The sequence below is a fragment of the Felis catus genome, chromosome B3 (genome assembly GCF_018350175.1).
Source record: "Felis catus isolate Fca126 chromosome B3, F.catus_Fca126_mat1.0, whole genome shotgun sequence".
Lineage (NCBI taxonomy): Eukaryota > Metazoa > Chordata > Mammalia > Carnivora > Felidae > Felis > Felis catus.
In genome coordinates, this window is record NC_058373.1 from 80,973,800 (window position 1) to 80,994,665 (window position 20,866).

At 37.6% G+C, this 20,866-nt stretch overlaps 1 protein-coding gene across 7 annotated transcripts in view; it reads right to left on the reverse strand.

The window, feature by feature from the left end:
• Positions 1 to 20,866, reverse strand: part of HEATR5A (HEAT repeat containing 5A) — a 122,398-nt gene that overhangs the window by 48,317 nt on the left and 53,215 nt on the right. For all 7 annotated transcript variants that reach the window (XM_045059755.1, XM_011283176.4, XM_045059756.1 and 4 more), the window contains 4 exons: positions 16,546 to 16,651; positions 15,518 to 15,708; positions 3,599 to 3,758; positions 55 to 244 (listed from right to left, as the gene is read on the reverse strand). In XM_045059755.1, the coding sequence (XP_044915690.1) occupies positions 55 to 244; positions 3,599 to 3,758; positions 15,518 to 15,708; positions 16,546 to 16,651 (647 nt within the window). The remainder of the gene's footprint in view (positions 1 to 54; positions 245 to 3,598; positions 3,759 to 15,517; positions 15,709 to 16,545; positions 16,652 to 20,866) is intronic.

Genomic DNA, 20,866 nt, shown 5'->3' on the forward strand with positions numbered 1-20,866 from the left:
CATTTTCACATGTGTATTTTTAATTTAAAACATCACAAAATGAGCTATGCATACCCTGTAGTTCTGGACCCAAAGTAGTAATAAGGGCATTCAAACAGCGACCAAGACTTTGTTGAACTTCAGCATGAGTAGGAGGCACATTTAACAATAACATTATAATAAGAGAAAGGGTGGGTTCCACATGCATATGGTACAGTGGGCCAGCAGAATCAATAATCAGTGATAGCGAATGTAGTGCCCAGGTCTGTGAAGACAGAGAAAAACAATTTAAAATGCTACAGCAGCATTAAGAAACATAAAACACAATGAATTGTTCTTTGTTGAAGGAAGTGATAAAGTAACGAGACAGTATAGTACTTGTGTGCTATTATAACTAACCTGGAAAGAGAAACAGAGAACATACAAAGTTTAAGAAAAAATTTCTCTCAAATATCCAGTAAAAAACCCTGACAACCATCTAATTTTGAATGCTAAACTTAAATCTATCTCAGTACTAAGAATTCCAAGATTGGGGTGCCTGGGTGGCTCAGTCGGTTGAGCATCCAACTTCGGCTCAGGTCATGATCTCACAGCTCATGAATTCAAGCCCCGTGTCGGGCTCTGTGCTGACAACTCAGAGCCTGGGGCCTGCTTTGGATTCTGTCTCTCTCTCTCTCTCTGCCCCTAAACAACTCCCATTCTGTCTCCATCTCTCTCAAAAATAAGTTAACATTAAAAAAAAAAAAATTAAAAAAAAAAAAAAGAATTCCAAGATAATGTTTGGTTCTTTAACTAATAGCTTGAACTAAATCTAGTTTACCGTAAAGTGTTTTTTGTTCAATCTACGTGGAGAACAAAAATTCAAGTTTTTAAAAGATTCAACAAGATTTACAATTACATGCAGTAATATGGACAAATCTCTTGAACGTAATGTTGAAGAAAGCCAGACATAAAAGAGTATGTACCATATGATTCCAATGATATAAATTATAAAAGCAGGCAAAACTAACATATGATGCTGCAAATTAGGATAGTGGTTATCCTTGGTAGGACAGGTAATAACTGGAAGAGAACATGAGAGCGTTTGGGGTATTGATAATGTTCTATTTCTTGATCTAGGTGCTGGTTACATGGTGTATTTAGTTTGTATACTTTACTCACAGAGACGCACACTTATGATAAGTGCACTTTTACAAACATATAAAAATAAATATATATGTATTAAATAAGTGTATACATTATATATATAAATATTAATATAGTAAACAAACAGATTTGCCTTTGAGACAAATCTGCCCTGCCACATGGTTTTATAAATAAAGCTTCACTGAAACACATCGTGCTCATTCATTTACATACTATTTATGACTGCTACTGCTACAATGGCAGAACTGAGCAGCTGACAGAGAGTGTATGGCATGTAAAGTGTACATAATTTACCATATGGCTCTGAAAATAATAAGTTGGTCAACTCTGGTTTATTTATTTATTTATTTAAAAAATTTTTTTTTAACGTTTTTTATTTATTTTTGAGACAGAGAGAGACAGAGCATGAACGGGGGAGGGGCAGAGAGAGAGGGAGACACAGAATCGGAAACAGGCTCCAGGCTCTGAGCCATCAGCCCAGAACCCGACATGGGGCTCGAACTCACGGACTGCGAGATCATGACCTGAGCTGAAGTCAGACGCTTAACCAACTGAGCCACCCAGGTGCCCCGGTCAACTCTGGTTTAAATGAAACAAGACTCTACCAGTACCTCAGAATGAGGTTGTCTTTGGAGACAGGGCCTTAATGAAGTTAAAATGAGGCTATTAGAGCAAGCCCTAATCCAATGTGACTAGGGTCCTTCTAAGAAGATAAAATTTGGACAGAGTAATGCTAGAGATGCACATGCACAAAGGAAAAACCATGTGAAGATACAATGAGAAGGTGACCAATTGCAAGCCAAGGAAAGAGGGCTCAGAAGAAACCAAACTGGCTGACACTTTGATCTAGGACTTCTAGCCTACAGAACCATGAGAAAACAAATTTCTGCTATTTAAGCCAACCAGTGAATGAATGAATGAATGAATGAAAGAAAGAAAGAAAGAAAGAAGGAAAGAAAGAAGACTGTCCATATACTGACAACCAAGCAGTCAGACAGATGATGGGTATAATAGATTCCTTATAGTATACACTCTATCTACTTCTATATACATTTGAAGGACATAAAAATTCCTCCCTTTAGGAAATTCAGAAAGCTTTATCCCTCTTATCAATGAAAGTATAAGAAAGCTTAGAGTACTAAACATTCTACAAAAATAAACTGTTAAGTCAGAGACAGCAGTAATCAAAAAGAGTCAGATTTAATGACACTGGAAGCCACTAAAAGCATTTAAATTAATCAACTGAAAAAGTATTCGATGTAAATGTATGTGCATTCGCAATAGACTTCTTGAAGGGGGAGAAGAGAAATATAATAAATAGAAGCAAAGGAGGATGAAAGAATGGAACACCTTATAAGTTAACTCAATCAACTACTGGATAATGATGATTAAGAGACTATTAGTATTATGGTAGTAATTCAAAGAAGGAAAGCTAACTGTGGATTAGGGATGTTGAAATTTGACAAGAAGGTGGTTAAACTGGATTTCAGAACGCTAGAAAATTTGGATGATCAGATAGGACCAGGAAGGGAAAAGAACAATAGGAAAATATAAGTGCAGACATGAGAATGGCATGAGTGGAATGAGAACAGGCAGACTGCCTATGAGAGAAGTCAGTACTCTGGGGTAATGATAGATAAGGTTCCTGGGTCAGCTGATAGGACTTGAATGAGAAGGAGATTTAGGAAGCAATAAGCAGTTTCCCAGCTTTTTGACAGGAAAGTTGCAAGATGAAAGCCTTTCAGGAAAACAAATGTGGCTTCATATCTAGGGAGAGTTGAAAAGAACCTAAAAACACTACTATAATAATTAGGAACACCCGAGGGGGACAGAGATAAGGAGAGTAAAAGAACAGGAAGAATAACAATCAATCAAGATTTGATTTTAAAAAATTTGATTTTAAAATATCAAGAGAATGATTATTTTAACTGACATGGGTAAGATGTGTACAATAATATGGTAAAGTGGTTAAGAGCATGGGTTTGGAGCCCGTGACTTGTGTTATTGAACTGATTAGATGATTTTTTAGCTTTCAGCTGTGAGCAAGTTACTTAGCTTCTGTAAGCCCCAGTTTTCTTTTTGTATAAGGGGAATATACACCCTAGATTACTGTGAGGCTTACATATGTTAATATGTTGTTAGAAGAATGTGATACAAAGCTTGGTACCTATTAAGTTCTCCAAAATGGTAAAGGTTATTATTAAGATGGAAGGAAGATCGATTTCAGAAAAAAAAATACTAAATTTGACTTTAGAAACTCCTGAGTGTGAAGTAATGATAGCAAGATTTGACTAAGACTTCAATTTCAAAAATCCGTCCAAGTTAACAATGGCTTAGACATTTATTGGGCGGTGTGTGTGTGTGTGTGTGTGTGTGTGTGAATTATTTACAAGTTACTAGTGGCCGATAAAAACATAATCTGCATTATCTACAAATCATGAATTTCAAGAAAAGTATCACATGGAGTATTTACCTGCACATCAGGAGAAGTACTGTCCTGAGACAAAGTATAAAGGATTCCAACACAAGAATTCAAATGCTGAGAAGAACTTATCCCTCCTAAATATCTATGTAGGGATCCCAAAGCCAATGAGTATCCTGTTCTGGTAACCACATCCCTTGCTGATTTCAGTCTGTAATTATGGAAATAAACAATAGTTACTGAAAAAAACTAATGCATGTACACTGTTACTTAGGCAAAACTTTTTGTATGAATAGCTGCAAAATTCAAAAATATATGTTACTGATAAAAACATTTTGAAATAACCTGAAAGGTATCTTAAAAAGAAAAACATTTTAAATAAAAACGTCTTCACATTTTTAAACATTTAAGTATGAACAATTTCAATGTTTTTCAGAGATGCACACACTAAATTTATAAAACAAGCATTATTACTTTACTGTTAAGTCACTCTTTAAAAGTTCAAGTATAGGGGCGCCTGGGTGGCTCAGTCGGTTGAGCGGCCGACTTCAGCTCAGGTCATGATCTCGCGGCCCATGAGTTCGAGCCCCGCATCAGGCTCTGTGCTGACAGCTCAGAGCCTGGAGCCTGTTTCCGATTCTGTGTCTCCCTCTCTCTGACCCTCCCCACTTCATGCTCTGTCTTTCTCTGTCTCAAAAATAAATAAACGTTAAAAAAAAATTTTTTTTAAAGTTCAAGTATAACCAACATACAATATGCTATTAGTTTCAGGCGTATATTGTAGTGATTTGACATTTTGATACATTATCAAAAGATCCTGACAGTAAGTCTAGTTACCATCTATTACCATACAAATTTTCATCAATTTTGTTGACTATATTCCACATGTTTTACATGAGATTCCCATGACTTATTTATTCCCTTCACCTATTTTGTCCCTCTTCCCCTGCTTCCTGTAACCAACAGTTTATTTCTTGCATCTATGACTTATTTTCTTTGTTCATTCATTTCTTTTCACAAGTAAGTGAAATTACGTGGTACTGGTCTTTCTTGGTCTTATTTTACTGAGCATAATACACTCTAGGTCCATCCATGTTGTTGCAAATGGCATGATTTCCTTTTTTATGGCTGCGTAATATTACACACACACCCATCTTCTTTATCCATTCATATATTAATAAACACAGGTTGCTTCCATATTTTGGCTACTGTAAATAATGTAGCAATGAACACAAGCATATAGCTCTTTGCATAACATGACTTAAAAAAAACAAAACTTTTTTTAATGTTTGTTTATTTTTGAGAGACAGAGCATGAGCAGAGGAGAGGCAGAGAGGGAGATACAGAGTGTGAAACAGGCTCCAGACTCTGAGCTGTCAGCACAGAGCCTGATGCGGGCTCGAACTCACGAACCATGAGATCATGACCTGAGCCGAAGTTAGATGCTTAACTGACTGAACCACCCAGGTGCCCCATAGCATGATTTTTTTTTTTTTAGCGTTTATTTATTTTTGAGAGAGAGAGAGAGAGAGAGAGAACATGAGAGGCAGACGGGCAGAGAGAGAGAGACAGAGACACAGAATCGGAAGCAGGCTCCAGGCTCTGAGCTGTCAGCACAAACCCCGATGCAGGGCTCGAACCCATGGACTGAGAGATCATGACCTGAACTGAAGTCGGATGCTCAACCAACTGAGCCGTCCAGGCACTCCTGCAGATAGTTGTCTGAATTGATGTTTTCATTTCCTTTGAATAAATACTCAGAAGTGGAATTGCTGGGTCAAATGGTATTTCTAATTTTTCTAAGAACCTCTACGCTGTTTTCGATAGTGGTTGTACCAATTATATTCCCATAGTGCATGAAGTTTCCCTTTTCTGCACATCCTCAACACTTGTACTATCTTTTGGATACAAACCAATTAGACAAGTGTGAGCTGATATCTCATGGTGGTTTTGATTTGCATGTCCCTGATGATTAATGATGTTGAGAATCTCTTAATGTGCTTGTTGGCCATCTGTATGCCTTCTTTGGGAAAAAATTTAATCACATCGTCTGCCTATTTTTTTAAGTTTATTTTTATTTTTTTATTATTTTTAAATTTATTTATTTTTTAATTTACATGCAAGTTAGCATATACTGCAACAATGATTTCAGGATTAATGCCCCTTACCCATTTAGCCCATCCTTCCTTCCTCAACCCCACCAGCCACCCTCTGTTTGTTCTTCCTGTTTAAGAGTCTCTTATGTTTTGTCCCCTCCCCCCCCCCCCCCCGGTTTTTATATCATATTTGCTTCCCTTCCTTTAGGTTCATCTGTTTTGTATCTTAAAGTCCTCATATGAGTGAAGTCATATATTTGTCTTTCTCTGACTGACTAATTTCGCTTAGGTTAAAACTCTCTACTTCCATCCACGGAGTTGTAAAAGGTAAGATTTCATTCTTTTTGATTGCCGAATAATACTCCACTGTGTGTATACATAGATTTACACACACACACACACACACACACACACACACACACACACACACCACATCTTCTTTATCCATTCATCCACTGACGGACATTTGGGCTCTTTCCATACTTTGGCTATTGTTGATAGTGCTGCTATAAACATGGGGGTGCATGTGCCCCTTCTAAACAGCATTCCTGTATCCATTAGATAAATACCTAGTAGTGCAATTGCTGGGTCATAGGGTAGTTCTATTTTTAACTTTTTTTTCAACGTTTATTTATTTTGGGGACAGAGAGAGACAGAGCATGAACGGGGGAGGGGCAGAGAGAGAGGGGGACACAGAATCGGAAACAGGCTCCAGGCTCCGAGCCATTAGCCCAGAGCCTGACACAGGGCTCGAACTCACGGACCGCGAGATCGTGACCTGGCTGAAGTCGGACGCTTAACCGACTGCGCCACCCAGGCGCCCCTATTTTTAACTTTTAAGGAGTTATATTTTTAACTTTTTAAGGAACCTCCCTACCGTATTCCAGAGTGGCCGCACCAGTTTGCATTCCCACCAGCAGTGCAAAAGAGATCCTCTCTCTACACATCCTCGCCAACTTCTGTTGTTGCCTGAGTTGTTCATGTTAGCCATTCTGACAGGTGTGAGGTGGTATCTCATTGTGGTTTTGATTTGTATTTCCCTGATGATGAGTGATGTTGAGCATGTTTCATGCATCAGTTGGCCATCTGGATGTCTTCTTTGGAGAAGTATCTATTCTTGTCTTTTGCCCATTTCTTCCCTGGATTGTTTTTTGGGTGTTGAGTTTGGTAAGTTCTTTACAGATTTTGGGTAATAACCCTTTATCTGATATGTCGTTTGCAAATATCTTCTCCCATTCTGTCAGCTGCCTTTAGTTTTGCTGATTGTTTCCTTTGGTGCAGAAGCTTTTTATTTTGATGAGGTCCTAATAGTTCATTTTTGCTTTTGTTTCTCTTGCCACTGGAGACGTGTTGAGTAAGAAGTTGCTGTGGTCAAAGTCAAAGAGATTTTTGCCTGCTTTCTCAAGGATTTTGATGGATTCCTGTCTTATATTTAGGTCTTTCATCCATTTTGAGCTTAATTTTGTGCATGGTGTAAGAAAGTGGCCAAGGTTCATTTTTCTGCATGTTGTTTTCCAGTTTCCCCAGCACCATTTGCTGAAGAGATTGTCTTTATTCCATTGGATATTCTTTCCTGCTTTGTCAAAGATTAGTTGGCCTTATGTTTGTGGGTCCATTTCTGGGTTCTCTATTCAGTTCCATTGATCTGAGTGTCCGTTCTTGTGCCAGTATCATGATGTCTTGATGATTACAGCTTTGTAATACAGCTTGACGTCCGGGATTGTGATGACTCCTGCTTTGGTTTTCTTTTTCAAGATTGCTTTGACTATTCGGGTTTTTGTAGTTCCATACAAATTTTAGGATTGTTTGTTCTAGCTCTGTGAAGAATGCTGGTGTTATTTTGATAGGTACTGCATTGAATACGTAGATTGCTTTGGGTAGTATTGACATTTTAACAATATTTGTTCTATCCAGGAGCATGGAATATTTTCGCATTTGTGTGTGTGTGTGTGTCTTCTTCAATTTCTTTCATAAGCTTTCTATAGTTTTCAGTATATAGATTTTTTACCTCTTTGGTTAGATTTATTCCTAGGTATTTTATGGTTTTTGGGGTAATTGTAAATGGGATAGGTTCCTTGATTTCTCTTTCTGTTGCTTCATTGTTGGTGTATAGGAATGCAACCAACTTCTGTGCATTGATTTTATATGCTGTGACTTTGCTGAATTCATGGATCAGTTCTAGCAGCTTTTTGGTGGAATCTTTTGGGTCTTTCATATACAGTATCATGTCATCTGCGAAGAGTGAAAATTTGACCTCCTCCTGGCAGATCTGAATGCTTTTTATTTCTTTGTGTTGTCTGATTGCTGAGGCTAAGACTTCCAATACTATGTTGAATAACAGTGACAAGAGTGGACATCCCTGTCTTCTTCCTGACCTTAGGGGGTAAGCTCTCAGTTCTTCCCCGAGGATGATGTTAGTGGTGAGTCTTTCATATATGGCTTTTATGATCTTGTGGTATGATCCTTCTACCCTACTTTCTTGGGGGTTTCTTATCAAGAAAGGATGCTGTTTTTGTCAAATGTTTTCTCTGCATCTATTGAGAGGATCATGTGCTTCTTGTCCTTTCTTTTATTGACATGATGAATCACATTGATTGTTTTGTGGATATTGAACCAGCCCAGCATCCCAGCTATAAATCCTACTTAGTTGTGGTGAATAATTTTTTTAATGTATTGTTGGATCCAGTTGGCTAATATCTTGTTGAGGATTTTTGCATCCATGTTCATCAGGGAAATTCGTCTATAGTTCTCCTTTTTAGTGGGGTCTCTGTCTGGTTTTGGAATCAAGGTAATGCTGTCTTCATAGAAAGAGTTTGGAAGTTTTCCTTCCATTTCTATTTTTTTGGGACAGCTTCAAGAGAATAGGTGTTAATTCTTCTTTCAATGTTTGGTAGAATTCCCCTGGCAAGCCATGGGGTCCTGGACTCTTGTTTTTTGGAAGATTTTTGATTAGCAATTCGATTTATTTATTGGTTATGGGTCTGTTCATATTCTTTTTCTTCTTGTTTCAGTTTTGGTAGTTTATATGTTTCTAGGAATTTGCCCATTTCTTCCAGATTGCCTATTTCATTAGTATATAATTGCTCATAATATTCTCTTATTATTGTTTGTATTTTGCTGTGTTGGTTGTGATCTCTCCTCTTTCATTCTTGATTTTATTTATTTGGGTCCTTTCCTTTTTCTTTTTGATTAAACTGGCCAGGGGTTTATCAATTTTGTTAATTCTTTCAAAGAATCAGCTTCTGGTTTCATTTATCTGTTCTGTTTTTGGTTTGTTTTTGTTTCAATAGCATTGATTTCTGCTCTAATCTTTATTATTTCCTGACTTCTGATAGTTTTGCATTTTATTTGCTGTTCTTTTTCCAGCTCTTCAAGGTGTAAGGTTAGGTTGTGTATCTGAGACCTTTCTTCCTTCTTTAGGAAGGCCTGGATTGCTATATACTTCCCTCTTATGATTGTCTTTACTGCGTCCCAGAGGTTTTGAGCTGTGGTGTTATCATTTTCATTGGCGTCAATGTACTTTTTAATTTCCTCTTTAACTTCTTGGTTAGCCCATTCATTCTTTAGTAGGATGTTGTTTAGTCTCCAAGTATTTGTTATCTTTCAACATTTTTTCTTGTGGTTGTGAGTTTCATAGCATTGAAAATATGGTCTGAAAATATGCATGGTATGATCTCAATCTTTTTGAACTTGTTGAGGGCTGATATGTGTCCCAGTATGTGATCTATTCTGGAGAAGGTTCCATGTGCATTGGAGAAGAATGTGTATTCCACTGCTTTAGGATGAAATGTTCTGAATGTGTCTGTTAAGTCCATTTGGTACAGCATGTCATTCAAAGCCATTGTTTCATTGTTGATTTTCTGTTTAGACGATCTGTTGATTGCTGTAAGGGGGAGGGGTTTGTAGTCCCCTACTATTATGGTATTATTATCAAAGAGTTTCTTTCTGTTTGTGATTGATTTATATATTTGGGTTCTTCCACATTTGGAGCATAAATGCTTACAATTGTTAGGTCTTCTTGGTGGACAGACCCCTTAAGTACGATATAATGCCTTTCTTCATCTCTTGTTACAGTCTTTATTTTAAAGTCTAGATTGTCTGATATAAATGTAGCTATTCCGGCTTTCTTTTGGTACCATTAGCATGATAGATGGTTCAACATCCCCTTACTTTCAATTTGAAGGTGTCTTTAGGTCTAAAGTGGGTCTCTTGTAAACAGCATATAGATGGATCTTATTTTCTTATCCATTCTGTTACCCTATGTCTTTTGATTGGAGCATTTAGTCCATTGACATTTAGAGTGAGTACTGAAAGATATGAATTTATTGCCTTTATGTTGCCTGTAGAGTTGGAGTTTCTGGTGTCCTCTGGTCCTTTCTAGTCTTTCTTGCTTGTGGTCTTTTTTTTTTCTCTCCCCTGTCATTTCTGCCCTCAGAGAGTCCCCCTTAAAATTTCTTTCAGGGCTGGTTTAGTGGTCATGAACTCCTTTAATTATTGTTTGGGAAACTTTTAATCTCTCCTTCTATTCTGAATGATAGCCTTGCTGGATAAAGAATTCTTGGCTGCATATTTTTCCGATTCAGCACATTGAATATATCCTGACATTCCTTTCTGGCCTGCCAAATTTTTGTGGATAGGTCTGCTGCAAACCTGATCTGTCTTCCCTCGTAGGTTAAGGACTTTTTTTCCCTTCCTGCTTTCATGATTCTGTCCTTTTCCAAGTACTTTGTGAATTTGAATATGATATGCCTTGTTGATGGTTGGTTTTTGTTGAATCTAATGGGAGTCCTCTACTTCCTGGATTTTGATGTCTGTGTCTTTCCCCAGGTTAGGAAAGTTTTCTGCTATGATTTGCTCACATAACCCTTCTACTCCCTTTTCTATCTTCTGGGACCCCTATGATTCTGATTCCTTTTTAATAAGTCACTGATTTTCCTAATTCTTTTTCTAATTTTTAATGTTTATTTATTTTTGAGACAGAGACAGTATGAGCAGCGAAGGGGCAGAGAGAGAGGGAGACAAAGAATCTGAAGCAGGCTCCAGGCCCTTAGCCTGACACGGGGCTTGAACTCACAAACTGGGAGATCCTGACCCGAGCCAAAGTTGGACACTCAACCAACTGAGCCACTCAGGAGCCCCTGATTTTCCTAATTCTCAAATCGTGTTCTTTTGCCTTAGTCTCCCTCTTTTTTTCTGCTTCATTATTCTCCATGAGTTTGTCCTCTATATCGCTGATTCACTGCCTCATCCATCCTTGCTGCTGTGGCATCCATTCGAGATTGCAGCTCAGTTACAGCATTTTTTATTTTATCCAGACTAGCTTTTACTTCTTTTATCTCCACAGAAAGGGATTCTAATCTATTTTCAACCCCAGCGTGCGTTCTTATTATTGTGATTCTAAATTCTGTTTCACACAACTTGCTTGTATCTATGTTAAGTCCCTGGTTGTCGTTTCTTCTTGCTCTTTCTTTTGGGGTGAATCCCTTCATTTCATCATTTTAAAGGAAGGAAAGGAATTAATTAGGTAAAATAAAATTAAAATTAAAAAATTAAAAACAACACAAAAAAATCAAGTAAATAATGCTAGATTCTAGGTGTGTTTTGGTCTGGTTGTTGAAAGGAGATTGATTAGAGAAAAAAGGGAAAGATAAGAAAAGGAAAAAAATGGAAAAGGTTTGAAATTTGAAAAAGTGAATACAATGAAACAATATTTTTAACAAAAATTGAAAATGAAAATAATTTTTTTCTTTCTGTACTGAATAAAAGAAAAAAAATTGAATAGATGGACCAGTGAAAAGACTGAAATACGATAAAAATTACATCAGTTTCCCCTAGAAGACAAACTACGAAGCACTTTATAGAATGTAAACTAAGCAGGCAGAAAGACTTGTGTTCCTGAAGAGCGAGGTTGGCCTAGATGGGCGGAGCTTAGTGTAACAGCTCCATTCTCCACTAGATGGCACTGCTTAGCTTACTGGGGTGGATTGCTGTGGTGCTTGCAGGTGTATCCACACATGCACGGGAGGCGTGAAAAAGGCATCACCCAGCTACCCAGTCTCTAGTATCAGAATTCTGTTCTCCTCAACCATCAATCACACACCCATCCTTTTGTCTGTGGCTTCCTTCTACACCCCACTTATACAGTCCGTGACCAAGCCATCAGGTTGCCAGGTGGCAACTCCCTCTTGAGTTTTATCTCAGATGTGGCTGTGTTTCCCAACCCCTCACTTCTGAGGGACTGCGGCTTTGGCCCATTCTGATCCTCTGGGGGAGAGTCTCTTAGAGAAATGGCCAGTGCCCACCCACCCCCAGAAACGTTCGTGGGACCGTGCTGCTGCTGATGCCCAGAGACTGCAGCTGGGTGCAAGCCTGCCCCAGAAAAAGTTCACGAGAACATGTAGCAGTGTTTCAGGGATTTTGGTAAATCACAACACACATCTGGCACCAGGTTTCCCCTTAACATCCTTGTTCTAGCACCAGTGAATCTCTGGGGTCTGCTGGCATCTTTGCCTGCGGGGTGGCCACAGAGCCTCTACCAGATGTCTTCTTAGCAGGGGAACCACCTCTCCCCATATGACCCAAGGACCCCTCAGACTTCACTCTCTGCTCCTGGGGATTTGCCCTACCCTCCCCAGAGCTCCTCCAGGTATCAAGCTGCGGAGTTTCCGATTCTGTGCTCCTCCTGTTTATAGAGTCTTAATGGAATTTAAACCCTCTCCTCTCTCTCTTTTTTGTTCAGTCCCAGTGGCTGTTTCCACTTTTCCACTTTCTCTCCAGCTGCTTTTGGGGGAGGGAGGTGCTTTTCCCGTACTCTCCTCCTCCCCCCAACCCCTCATCTCCATCCTTTCTCCACAAGCAAAAACAGCTCCTTGCCCTCTGCAGCTTCTCTCTCCCCCAGTTCACCTGTCTGTGCTGCATACCTGCTATGTTCTGTGGTTCAGGTGGTGAAGATTGTTGTTTTAATACTCAAATCAGTTTTCTACGTGTGCAGGATGGTTTAGTGTTGATCTGGCTGTATTTCATGGACGAGAAATGCAAAAAAAACTCCATGCTATTCTGCCATCTAGTCCCCTGCCCATTTTTAAATCAGGTTGTTTTTTTGACATGAAATTGTAGAAGTTCTTTATATAATTTGGATATTAACCTCTTATCAAATATTTGATTTGCAAATATCTTCCTCCATTCAGTAGGTTCCCTCGGGTTTCTTTTTTCTTGATGTTTTCATTCATTGTACAAAAACTTTTCAGTATGATGTAATTCCATTTGTTTATTTTTGCTTTTATTGGGATTGCCTGAGGAAACTGACCTCCTTCCCCCAAAATATTGTTAAGACTAATGTTTTCTTCTAGGAATTTTATGATTTTAGGTCTTACTTCAAGTCTTTCATCCACTTTGAATTTATTTTTGTAAACAATGTAAGATAGTGGTCCAGTTTCAATCTTTTGCATGTAGTTATCTTCTTTTCTCAACACCATTTATTAAACAGACTGTCTTTCCTTATTTCCTTATAGTCCTAATTGACTATATATGCTTGCATTTATTTCTGGGCTCTCTATTCCATCATGCTGATCTGTGTGTTTGTTTTGTGCCAGTAACATACCATTTTAATTACTCTAGGTTTGTAGTACAGTTTGAAATCAGGGAGCACATCTCCAGCTTTGTTCTTCTTTTTCAAGACTGCTTGGGCTATTTGGGATCTTTTGTGGCTCCACACAAATTTCAAGATTTTTTTGTTCTAGTACTATGAAAAATGTCATTGGTATTTTGACAGGGATTACACTGAATCTGTAGAGTGCTTTGGGTAGTATGGATATCTTAACAAATTATATCTTACAATCCATGAGCACAGCGTGTGTATGTGTGTATGCATAAATGCACATATATGGGATGCTTCATGAATTTGCATATCGCCCATGGGGAGTATGGTATATCTTTTCATTTATTTGTGTCATCTTCAATTTCTTTCATCAATGTCTTACAGTTTTTAGGGTACAGGTCATTCTGTTCTTTGGCTAAATTTATTCTTAGGTATTTTATTCTTACTGACAATACTAACTGAGATTGTTTCCTTAATCTCTTTCTGGTAACTTGTTATTAATGCAAAGAAACTGATTTCTGCATGTTAATTTTGTATCCTGTGAGTTTATTGAATTCATTTAATTCTAATGGTTTTTGATGGAGTCTTTAGGGTTTTCTATATACAGTATCATGTCATCTGCAAACAATGACAGTTTTCCTTCTTCCTTTCCAATCTGGATGGCTTTTATTTCTTTTTCTTGTCTAATTATGTGGCTAAGACTTCCAAAACTAAGGTGAATAATAGTGGAGAGAGTGGGCATCCTTGTTTTGTTCCTAATCTTAGAGCAAAAGCTTTTAGCTTTTCACTGTTGAGTGTGTTAGCTGCAATGCTGAGGTATGTTCTTTCCATACCCACTTTGTTGAGAGCATTATTAACTTGCATTTTAAAAATGCACATTGCTGAGACACTTTATTTCCATACAAAGAGACTTTGGGGGTACATGGGTGGCTCAGTCAGTTAAAGCCTCTGATTCTTTATTTTGGCTGAAGTCACTATCTCATGATTTGGGAGATCTATCCCTGTGTTGGGCTCTGTGCTGACAGCATGGAGCCTGCTTAGGATTCTCTCTCTTCTGCTCTCTCTCTCTGCTCTTCTCCTGCACATGTGTCCTATCTCTCTCAAAATAAACATTAAAAAAAAAAAAGAACTTTGATTTTAAAATTAAATATAGCCAAGAAAAATCAATGTTTACTAGTTTTATTATGCATTCTGTGCTAATTTAAGTGTTTTACATTTAGTCCTTTATTTATTTTAAAAAATATTTATTTATTTAAGTAATCTCTACACCCAATGTGGGGCTTGAACTCACAACTCTGAGATCAAGAGTCACATGCTCCTCTGAATGAGCCAGCCAGCTGCTCCTATGTTCAGTCCTTTTTTAAAAAAAAATTTATTTATTTATTTTTGAAAGAGAGAGACAGAGAGAAAGAGCGTGCGCCCATGTGCACAAGCAGGGGAGGTGTGCTATCTGTTTAGAGCACGACGTGGGGCTCGATCCCACAACTCTGGGATCATGACCAGAGCTGAAATCAAGAGTCGGATGCTTAATCAACTGAGCCACCCAGATGCCCCTACATTTAGTCCTTTAATCCTCCCAACAACTTTGAGATTTACACTATTATCAGTTACTTTTTACAGATGAGAACAGAATGATATCCAAAGTAACTCTTACAAAGTAACCATTACATGAAGATTGGGATTTGAACCAAGTTAGTAATCTAACTTTAAACTTCAAACTGTTGACCAAATCAGACACATATATTCAGTAGACTGGAAGGTGAAAGTGCTATATTTATTATCTCATTTATCTTAACATTCTCAAGCAGGCAGGGTAGTATTGACAACCTTCTATTTGAAATAGAGGAAAACAAGCTGTGCGGTTTGCTCTCTGCTCATGATCTCAGAGCTAGCAAAAATGAAAACATAGTTTGTTTCCTGATGATGAAAACCTAGACTTTACTCTTTCCAGTACATTGTTATTACTACCTATTATCTATATTTTACATGATAAAATTCCCTAAATTTCTTAGTCCCATCGTCCATTTCAGAGATGGCCAATTATACTACTCATATAGTGATCTTTCTCTTATTAAATAAAAACTAAAGCCAAAGTAATAATAGTTCTATATTCCAAGATGAGCAAAGGGGAGGCTCGCCTTCATATAAAGTATCCATGTTTATCAATTTTTTTCTGAATTAATTCCCAGAATGGAGTTTCACTAGTTCCAAAAAATCAACAAGCTATACCCAGTTTTGACAGATAGTCTCTGCATATTAAATAAGAAATTCACTTACTTGTCAAAGCTAACTTGAGCTAACGCAGCAGTAAAAGCTCCATCATCAACCACTTGGGCTAATCTAGCCCATGCCTCTGCAGCTGCACATCTCAAGAGGGGGTTGGGACTTTCTAGGGCTCCCATCACCAATGCCACGGCAAGTCTTCTCATTTCTTCTGGACCCAAGTTTCCCTTGGAGCCAGCTAAGTACTGAAATATGTAAAGAACAATCTAAACTTACAACTGTAATAAATTTTCCAATCCAGTTTGGAATATATATTCTGGTTGACTAAAGATGTTCATACTTGGATTACTATTTAAACATAAACACACACACACACACACACACAAATTTGATTTTTCACAAAGTTCTGCAGAATTAAAAAAATTTTTTTTAATGTTTATTCTTGAGAGAGAGAGAGAGAGAGAGAGAGAGAGAGAGAGAGAGAGCGCATGAGAGGGGAAGGGAGAGAGAGGGAGACACAGAATCTGAAGCAGGCTCCAGGCTCAGAGCTGTCAGCACAGAGCCTGACGCAGGGCTCAAACCCATGAACTTGTGACCTGAGCCAAAGTCAGATGCTTAACCAACTGAGCCGCCCAGGCGCCTCAAAAAGTTAAGAATTTTAAACCTCTAGGCAAGCAATTGTCACTACAGTATGTATGTATTCAGAAGAACATTAATAGGAATTTCCATAATATAACCAATGAAGCATATTATATTTTAGTTAGAAACATTTAAGTCATAAATGCAACAAGCCAGATTTGGCCCAGAGGCCACAGTCTGCCAATCCCTGATACAGGATATTAGGCTGAGTAGGTTAAAGCATGGTTCTAAGCCAAGATTCTAGGTTTAATTTCTGACCAACAACTTTTACACAGAGAAAAGTAAAAGGGGGATTATAAATCCTGAAACATTTTCATCAGGAGACTAAGAAAAAAGGGAGAAAAAAAAAAGCAGCAGTTCTTTCAAGACACCCTCCTCAACCTATTTAACCATACTTAGAAAAAAAAAATCAAGCAAACATGTGAATTTAAAAACGGAATTACCTTCAAGAAACTAGAGAGTGAAGAAACAACATGTAACTGAACTACTTGTTGACGAGCTCCTTTTGTGTGCTTTATACTGTCCAAAAGTTGTTCCAGTATAAGAAGCCTAAAATCAGAAACAAGATTTAACGGCAAATAGTATGACATTGGGTTTGTTAATTAAGTAAGTGAGAGGATATTTCTGAGTATCTATTGCTAATTTGTTTTGTTGCGTTATTTTGTGGCAACTGCTAAAATGAGATAAACTATTGCTGAATATTCTAAAACATTTTAAGAGAATATAAAAAATACAAAAATATTTTGGTTATGTGTCATTCTGACAGTGGTGGATAAGTATTATTATTATTTTTGTTTATTTTTGAGAGAGAGAGATAGGGAGCGTGTGCAGCAGAGTGTGCTAGTGAGGAAGGGGCAGAGAGAGAGAGGGGGGACAGAGGATCTGAGGCAGGCTCTGTGCTGAGAGCCCAAACTCACAAACTGCAAGGTCCTGACCTGAGGGGAAGTCAGATGCTTAATCAATTGAGCCACCCAGGTGCCCCAGGGGGAGAATTTTAACAAAAGTATCACTTAATAAATATTTACCTGGGCAAATTCTGCTATCTTACTATTTTCTAAACAAAGGATAATCTTTTTTTTTCCTTTTAAAGTAAACTCTATGCCCAACATGGAGCTCAAACCCACAATCCCAAGATCAAGAGTTGCATGCTCTACTGATCAAGGCAGCTAGGTGTCCCTAAATAACACGTATCTTAAAAGTTACTTGCAGCTGGGGAGCCTGGGTAGCTCAGTCAGTTGAGCATGTGACTCTTAATTTCAGCTCAGGTCACGGTCCCAAGGTCTGGGATGGAGCTCTGTGACCAGATCAACTCTGTGCTGAGTGTGGAGCCTGCTTAAGATTCATTCTCGTGCTTGCAATCTCTCTCTCTCCCTGGCTCCTCTCCCCAGCTCAAGTGCGTGCTCTCTCTCAAAAAAGTTAACTTGCAGTAATAATCATTTTGTTCTTAATAGGACTTAATTGGATTCAAATACATTGATTCATGTCATCTATAGGTAATGACAATTAACACAGCCCTTTCAGCCCCCAACTATACTTTAAAAATGTACTTGGTGTCACACTATATATTAACATAATTTTAACTCCTGTATTTCTCATTTAACATTACCTCCTTAGCACCTGTCAAATTATTCTTATTCTTTGGTAACTTTCACGAAGTCAAATTTTACCATGCACATGCATTACCATTTGTTCAATCATTCTCCTGATGGAGACAGCAATTTTCCAGTTTTCACAATTCTAACTATGATGGATATATACATTATTTTTGGTCTGGGGTTGAATGTGTCCATTAGCTATTTATGTAGCTTCTGTGAATTGTTTTACAGTCCGTTACAACACAGGGCTTTTATTTAATTATTTTATTTGCTATTTTTTAATTGAAAGTACAGTTGACATAGGATGTATTAATTTCATGGGAATGCAAGCTGGTGCAGTCACTCTGGAAAACAGTATGGAGGTTCCTCAAAAAACTAAAAATAGAACTACCCTGCGACCCAGCAATTGCACTACTAGATATTTATCCATGGGATACAAGTGTGTTGTTTCGAACCCCCATGTTTATAGCAGCAGTGTCACCAATAGCCAAAGTATGGCAAGAGCCCAAATGTCCATCGATGGATGAATGGATAAAGAAGATGTGGTATATATATATACAATGGAGTATTACTCGGCAATCAAAAAGAATGAAAGCTTGCCATTTGCAACTACGTGGATGGAATTGGAGGGTGTTATGCTAAGTGAAATTAGTCAGAGAAAGACAAAAATCATATGACTTCACTCATATGAGGACTTTAAGAGACAAAACAGATGAGCATAAGGGAAGGGAAACAAAAATAATATAAAAACAGGGAGGGGAACAAAACAGAAGAGACTCATAAATATGGAGAACAAACTGAGGGTAACTGGAGGGGGTGTGAGAAGGGGGATGGGCTCAATGGATAAGGGGCATTAAGGAATCTACTCCTGAAATCATTGTTGCACTATATGCTAACTAATTTGGATGTAAATTTAAAAAAATAAAAAATAAAATTAAAAAAAAATTTAAAAAAAAGGATGTATTAATTTCAGTGTATAACAAAGGGATTTGACATTCATATGCATTATGAAGTGATTATCACCATTAAGTCTGGTTACCATCTGTCACCATACAAAATTATTACAATATTATTGACTATATTCCCTATGCTTTATTTTCATCTCCATGCTTTATTTATTTTATAACTTGAAGTTCAGACCTCTTAATCCCCTTCACCTATTTTGCCCATCCTGTGCCATCCCCCTCCCTTGTAGCAATCATCAGTTTGTCCTCAGTATGTACGTATGTATTTGAGGTTCATTTATTTATTTAAAGAGAGAGAGAACACAACAGGAGAAAGGCAGAAAGAGAGAGAGAGACAGAAAGAGAGAGAGACCCAAGCAGGATGCGGGGCTCAATCCTACAAACCGAGAGATCATGACTTGAGCCAAAATCAAGAGTCGGATGCTTAACTGAATCACCCAGGTGCTCCTGTTCTCAGTATTTATGAATGTGTTTCTGTTTTGTTCTATTTGTTTATTTTGTTTTTTAGATTCCACATATAAGCAGCACAGGGCTTTTAAATTCTTATGATGAGATTAAAGATAGGTAAGCATAAAATAAACCACCCCAATTTTACACTATTATCTCCAAGGTTTTAAAAACATTGCTTCTAAAAGTTACAGAGAGGAAAGGAGGCAAACCATAAGAGACTCTTAAATACAGAACAAACTGAGTGTTGATGGGAGGCGGGCAAGAGGGGAAAGTGGGTGATGGGCATTAAGGAGGGCACCTGTTGGGATGAGCACTGGGTGTTGTATGCAAACCAATTTGACAATAAATTATATTTAATATGAAAACAAACAAACAACAACAAAAAAAAAACACTGCCTCTGGGGCACCTGGGTGGCTCAGTTGGTTAAGCATCTAACTTCGGTTCAGGTCACGATCTTACAGTTCGTGGTTCAAGCCTCACAGTGGGCTCTGTGCTGACAGCTCAGAGCCTGGAGCCTGCTTCAGATTCTCTGTCTCCCTCTGTCTCTGCCCGTCTATCATTCTATGGAGGCAACAAAGCCTAAGTCAAGTTCTCCAAATGGCACTAAAAAAGAATGCATAGATATGGGCACTGTACTTTTAAGAAATCCAACTGTGGAAGAAGTTAGAAAAAAAGGAAGGAAGGTAGGAGTCTGTGGATTTCATGAGTTGGGGAAAGGAGTATATATAAAATCAATTCACAGAATGTAATAAACATAGTAGAGCACTAGATATTTTGGGAAAACCACAGTAACCTTAAGTACTTGATTTATTTAAATATTTCCTTATTTCAAGGTTGAAAAAGTGACAAAGGCAAATGAAAGAAAAAGAAATTCATCCCTTATCCCACCATGTAGAAAGAGCCACTGTTACCATTTTGGCATATTTTAGTCTTCCCCACAAAGACAGAGGAGTATCGTTTTTAGAAAATTAGGATCACAATGTATACTTTGTTAAAATATTTTTTCCTCCCAAACATCATTCCCATCTTGTTAACTATTACATTGAAATAATTTTAAACACCTATTAGTAAAATATAGTCTGGCAATATAATAGTTTATTTAACCAATTTCCTAGTTTGGACATTTAGGTTACTTCTAATTTTCATTATAAACAATATGACAAATATACTATATATAAAACTTTTTCTGCCTGCGTTTTAAGACCATATTAAAGGCATTTTGTTTCAAGAACATATTTATGTCTAAATTGCCTGTAGAGAAGACTATGGAGAGGTTATGTAAACAAGACAACAAAGAAAATAAGGATAACCACATGGTCAGACTCACAAATTTAAAAACCTAAAATGTCATTATTAGATCATATCCTCATCATCTTTTATCAATGGAACTATATCATGCTGAAATTAGTAAAAATACCTAAGGTTATAGCTTGAGAATTTTGTTATATTGTAATAAAATTTGACCTGTACAGGGGACTGCCAGAGCCCTCTATTTTTTCTCCACCCTGTATCCCCAAATGCTGATGGAGATCTCAACAAAACATTCTGAATCTTCAGGAAGATGGAGGTGACTTGTTTTTAGTAATACTGAATTAATATGCTTAAGTAGTATTGATTATAACATACAATTATTAGTTTGGAATGAAATTAGATGTGAAACAAAGTTTTGGATCTAGAGAAATTAAAAATACACCACCAACTGACTAAACAGCAAGACATAACATCTGAAAATGATGATTTAATATGCTTTCAG